Source organism: Mus musculus, chromosome 5, assembly GCF_000001635.26.
Source record: "Mus musculus strain C57BL/6J chromosome 5, GRCm38.p6 C57BL/6J".
NCBI classification, from domain to species: Eukaryota; Metazoa; Chordata; class Mammalia; order Rodentia; family Muridae; genus Mus; species Mus musculus.
In genome coordinates, this window is record NC_000071.6 from 125,514,244 (window position 1) to 125,520,277 (window position 6,034).

At 53.4% G+C, this 6,034-nt stretch overlaps 1 protein-coding gene across 1 annotated transcript in view; it reads left to right on the plus strand.

Annotated features, from left to right (window-relative positions):
* The window catches only part of Aacs (acetoacetyl-CoA synthetase), a 41,533-nt gene extending 38,371 nt beyond the window's left edge, over positions 1 to 3,162 (plus strand). Inside the window, exons 17-18 of the mRNA NM_030210.2 lie at positions 685 to 887; positions 1,973 to 3,162. Of these exons, the coding sequence (NP_084486.1) occupies positions 685 to 887; positions 1,973 to 2,110 (341 nt within the window). The 3' untranslated portion in view covers positions 2,111 to 3,162. The remainder of the gene's footprint in view (positions 1 to 684; positions 888 to 1,972) is intronic.
* Positions 3,163 to 6,034: the final 2,872 nt, after the last annotated feature.

Below are 6,034 nucleotides of genomic sequence, written 5' to 3' on the forward strand. Positions count from 1 at the left end.
TCTGCTGCTCTCTCAGGTCCAGGGTGGTCCAACAGGACCAGGACCCTGATTCCTAAAGAACTGGGTGGGGGTGGACATCCGTGTAGCGGGGTGAGGGCTGGTCTCCATGCATGCACCCTCTCTCCCATGTCTGGCCACACTGTGGCGCCTCCTATGACCTCAGAAGAGTTAAAGACACTTGGCTTTGGCCATCCTTCAGGTGTCTTCTTCGCAGCAAGATTAGAACATTGGTTAATCCTATCTCTGCCTTCTGGGATATAGAGGCACAGAGAGGGTGTGTGAAGGCTGAAGGGCACACAGCACAATTCAGGACACCAGATGCATACCTGTGAGGGACTCTCAAAGCTTCTGGCCTAGGGACTTTGTCCTGGCCTAGGTCCCAAAGCCACTTTTCTTGAGAGGTGGCCTCCTTTGTCATGCTGAGGTATGGGCCCCAGGTAGTGTTAGGTCAGTGTTGCCAGGCAAGACCTGAACTCAGTTCCTCCTGTGTCTGGCCCCTTTCTCCCTGTCAGTGGCATCTTAGTACACATGTATGTTGTATGCCCTCATCTGGGCATCCCCTAGTCCGGGTGCAGCTGTAGTATTGCCCAGGTGGCCTGGTGTCCTTCCCTTTTGACAGGTGACATTATCATGGTGGCCTGTGGAGAGCTTCGTGCAAAGCTATTTTCCTTTCTGCTTCCACAGTGGAAGCCTTCGATGAGGTGGAGGACAGCCTGTGTGTACCCCAGTACAACAGAGATGGCGAGGAGCGGGTGGTCCTGTTCCTGAAGATGGCGTCCGGGCACACTTTCCAGCCTGACCTCGTGAAGCGCATCCGAGACGCCATCCGACTTGGCCTGTCTGCCCGCCATGTGCCCAGCCTCATCCTGGAGACCCGAGGCATTCCAGTACGTTGTGTCTTACCTGGGCCTGTGAGAGAGCCCGGGTGGCTGCAGCTTACTCTTGCTTCTATATGGGTACCACGTTGCCTAGCAACACCCCTCCCCCTTTCTCATAACAGACAGCATTCCCAGCATTGTCTGTGGGATGGCATACTGGGGCTGATGGCCTGGGTATGGCCTGCAGACAGCTGTGGGGATGTGAACTCTGAAGAGAGCTGCAGAGGTGTGTGTTGGGGCTTTGTGGGATCTGGGCAAGGGGCCTCTGAAGGCTCTCCATTCTGGTCCAGTCACATCATGTATGTGCACAGTTATTCATCCTCGCTATGAGATCGTCAGTCCATGCTCGAGGGCTGTTGCTTGGTAGATGACGGGAGGGGAGCACGGCTTCTGGCTTAGGGGCTCCCTGAGCAGACCTGGAGTTGGAGATGGATTCGGCCGAGCTGAGCTGGCGAAGTCCCAGAGCGGTGTGCTGACACTGAGGCTAGGCCACTGATCTTGAGTCCCAGGGCCAACCTGGGTGGCCTGCGCGATGCCTGGGAAAGAGTTTTGACGGTTTAGCCGCCTGGGGGTGGGAAGGCAGAGAGCCTGAGGTACACACTATGGGTGTGTGCGTGACTGTGCACATGTGTGGGTGAGCGCGTGAGTGAGTAGCCTGGCCCTCCTGACACCTCTCTGGTCAGACACAGGTCTGTTTTGACAACTGTCTCGCATCTGCAGAAAGCAGATGGCTAGGGACGATCTGTCAGAGGGAATGGCACCTGAGGCAAGGACCATGTGGCCCCTCCAGAGCACCTGCACACGTGCCTGGTGAGGTGCACAGCATTGGAGACACCCCTGTGCTCATGTGGTTTTGACCCAGGCATAGAGTTGTGTGGCATGGTTCCGTGGACAGTGTCAGCACTGCCTTGGCTGTCGTCACCAGCGGGTTCCCTCAGGTGTCTGTAGGTGCCGTGGCATGTGTTCGAAGCCACCGCATAGCTGGGTTTATGGATCTTTTTGGAAGCGAATATGGAGGAGAAGCCAGAGTCAGGGCTGCTCTGCCGTCTCTGGTTTAAACACTCCTTTCTGTGTTCTCTGTGTCTGCCCCACAGTACACACTCAATGGCAAGAAAGTGGAGGTGGCCGTGAAGCAGGTGATGGCTGGGAGGACTGTGGAGCACCGGGGGGCCTTCTCCAACCCCGAGACCCTCGACCTGTACCGGGACATCCCTGAGCTGCAGGACTTCTGAGCCAGCAGCTCGCACTCCATCCAGCTGTGCATGTGATGGAACTTAGGGACACTTTAGAGACAACAGCTGCTCCAGGTGGCCCTGGCACTGCACACTCCACAGGCTCAGGAACAGCTTTCCTCTTTCGGAGTCATTGGTGGGGGCCAGGTCTCCCGAGCTCCAGGATGTGCCTGGCCTTCGGAGACCCTAAGCATACACTGAGGCTTGTCTCGGCCCTGCTGCTATAGGTCAGCACACAGCCTTGCAGGGGCAGGGCTGGTGACATTTGGTGACAGCACACTGGAGGAGCGATGTGGCCTTCAGCCTCATGAGCCCGCTGTTGTATCTCGCTCTATGAAGGTGAAGTCTTACCTATACTCTCTGTCCTTAACTGGCCTGGCTTCCTCAGCGTTACTGTCTTCTCAAGAGCTGACTAAAGCCAGGGCACCTGGCCCAGCATGCCTGTCACCTCACAGCTGGCTGTTGGGACACCTGGGCTGACGGCTCCTGTACCGTCTACCAAGGCCAGAACACCATTCTAGGGAATGGTGAGTGAATTGTCCAGACAGCCAAGAGCTCTCTGCTATGGCAAGTCCCCTCTGCTGTCGGGTGTCCCCGACTGTTTCTGGGTCTTACCAGCACAGTGTTTGAATGGGTCAAACGGTTTAATGTTAATTGAGGGCCTGGGGGCACTTGAATCCCTGGGTGTCTACCCCAGGTTACCACTTAGCTGTGTGCTGGGCAGTGTGATCCTGGAGTCCGCCAGGGATGGAGCTGCCCCGCCTCAGAGGGAAATGGCCCCGTGCTCCCTCCTAATAGTTCCTGGGCTCTTTCTATTGTGACTGTCCTCTACATTTGTAAATGAAGTCTCAGGCTTTGGCTGCCAGGACTTAATGGTGCTTCTCCTCTAGCACACGGAATATGTCATAAATCCTGGTGATTGCTTTTGTATTTTTTTTTTTAAAAACTGAGCACAACATAAAACCTTTTAAAGATATCCTGGATCTTAAGTCTATAAAGGAAAAGTGCTATGAAGAATTTTATGGAATAAATCTGTGCCATGCACACCTGTACAAGTGCAGTACGCGTGTGTTTCTCTGAGGTGATGGGACTCCACATTTGGCTGGCCGTACCAGTGTCAGCTCACTGCTGAGCTGTGAGGTGGTGTGACCCAGCACAAGATGTATAATGGTGTTTCCTGAGCTCTTGGTGTTTAGCATTGTCTTGGTTTGTGTTAAGCCGGTGTTGCCCTGGGCCTCCCCATATCCTGGGCCTCCCTGCTTCCTGGAGCTGGATTACAGGGCGACTTTATCACGGGAGTCTCCTTGGATTTTTGCCACCTAGCCACAGACACCCAGCTCAGCCCTCCATAGCCTTCCTACCACAGAGAGTGGGTAGCAGTCCTGATCTCTAGGATACAGGAGCATCTGGTCCCCGCTTTGTGCTGTGTGCTCCATCGTTCCTGGTGTGGTTGTCTGATCGGCTGCCTGGTGGTGTCATCTGGTTCGTTCCCACCAAGCCTTCCTGTTCCTGTACCCATTCCTGCAGGAAGGGTGAGTGACGGAAGCCTGGCTTCAGCAGAGTGATGGCTTTCCTGGAATGTGTCAGGTCAAGCTGCCTGAGCCCCACTGGCTGTGCTGCAGGGGCGCTTGGGGGCCTGAGCACTGAGGGGACCTTTTGCAGTTTCCCGTTGATTGGTTGTCATGGGGCCTTGACCAGGGGCTCCTAGTTCAGGGGTCAGAGCCCGAGGTGGCCCCACCAGTGTGCACAGGGCTGGCTCCTAAAGGTTCTGCAAGAGTCCCTTCCTGCCTCTTCCTGTTATTAGGGTTGTCTGGGTGTCTGCTACCTCAGCCAGGGCCTGTCTGTTATCTCTAAAGCCTTGGTGGGCTCTCATCCCGTTTATAGTATGTATCTTGGACCCTGGCCATTCCTGTGGCCACCGGTTTTCTTCCCTTTGCTGTGTGCTAGTAAGCATCAGGTTCCCCAATCCCTCTTGCCACACATGTCCCCAAAGGTTCCCAGAGGAGGAAGGGACATCATGGAGGTGGGTAATCTGAATCAGGCTTCTTGTGTGATTTCTAGGGGGCTACACAATTGAGGATGTGTCTGGGCCTTGCTCTTTTCCGTTCTCCTGTTACATTCATTTAATTTGATGGTATAGCGGATGGAACATGGGGCCTCATGTGCTAGGCTGGTGCTGTATAGCACTGAGTTATATACCAGCCCGTTTAAAAAGAGACTTATGGGGCTGGAGAGGTGGCTCAGTGGTTAAGAGCACTGACTGTTTTTCCAGAGGTCCTGAGTTCAATTCCCAGCAACCACATGGTGGCTCACAACCATCTCTAATGGGATCTGATACCCTGTTCTGGTGTGTCTGAAGACAGTGACAGTGTAATCATATAAAGTAAAATAAAAAAAGAGACTTTTATGTGTATGAATGTTTTACCCCGAATATGTATGTGAATTACACGCATGCAGTGCCCACGGAGGCCAGAAGAGGGCAGTTCAGGATAGTGTGGAACCCTCTTGTGAGCCCTGGGGAGATCAGCCAATGCCCTTAACTGCTGAGCCAAATAACTCAGCTGTGCCAGTCTCACCTCTTGAGAACGCAGGTTCTTATAAATTCTCTATCCCATAACTCATTGTTTTCTTACTCTGACTTAGCAGGGACTCGGGGTGTGACAGTTCTGTGAGGTCTGCTTCCCTACATGGTTGACCTAGCAAATTAAACATGGGGTTTAGCCCCTCTGCTTGTCTCATTTCATGGCAGTAGCCTGGGGACTGACCGGTGTGCCACGGGCTGGGGGGTTATGCGTTGGCATTTCTGGCTAGGCAGCCACTTCCCTCTTGTCCCACCTACCTGTCCCCTTCCATCCTGGTATCTCGGCTCCCCACATGAAATGCAGAGGTTGGTGATGGATGGTCACTGTTCATGGTGGCTTGGTCGGGCACTCCGTCAAAGTGACAGTGTCATTTTCAATGTTCTGTCTTCAGACCCCAGGTTTATTTTTAGCCAGCCTTCTCTGAGGTGGAGCCACACAGCAGTTCCCAGGCCTTGCCTCTCATCCTACAGACTGAGGAGGGCCAACCAGTTCAGTCAGAAATCCCAGACCCTTGTTCAGATGATATCCTATCATGACCCCTGCTTTAATCAGAAGATACTCTCATGATTCTTAGACACAGACGCTCTGAAGGAGTTGGATCATGGTTAGCTGTGTGTGTTTGAGATGGGGTCTCTTGTAGCTCAGGCTAGCCTCTAAGGCTAGACACCTCTAAGGGTGTCTGAATTCCTGATTCTCTTGCCTCCGTAACTTAGTTTTTATGTGTCGACAGAATTTGGGGCCCATGGGTCTAGTAGGCAAGTACTTCACAAACTGAGGGCCAGGTAGGATTCCAAGATAACTGCTCTGGCCCTAGTCACAGAAGCTGTGTTCAGAGCCTGAAGAGGTGAGACATGGTCAGACATTTGCACTCTTTGGGGAAGGGGCCGGGGTCCCTAGGTAGTCTCTGGTCCAGAAATAGATCTGCAAGGCATTCTGGGAAAACCATCCTTTAGCTCTCCTACCCTGGGTGAATGAGGAGGAGGGAGCCGGGAAGGTGTTCAAGGCTGAACTTAACTGCATAAATGACAAGGCAGACATCAAGGCTGCTTTGGCCTGGCCAAGGATGCCTCGAGAGGCTTCTGACTCCTCTGTGACAGGCACAGGGCTGGCTGAGCCACTTCCGGCCCTGCCTGGGTGGCTGCCACCTTCACTCTGGAGGTGGGAGACATTAAAAATCGGAAGCTAGTCTTTATGCAAATGCACGCCGCCCCACTTTGTCTTAAGATTTTAATTTTTCTATGAATTATTCCATTCCTTCCCCCCCCCTCCCCTTTCCCTGTGGAAGAAATCAAGACACCCAGTAGCTGATCAGAGGAATTTTCCAACCTTTCTGTTTTATTGC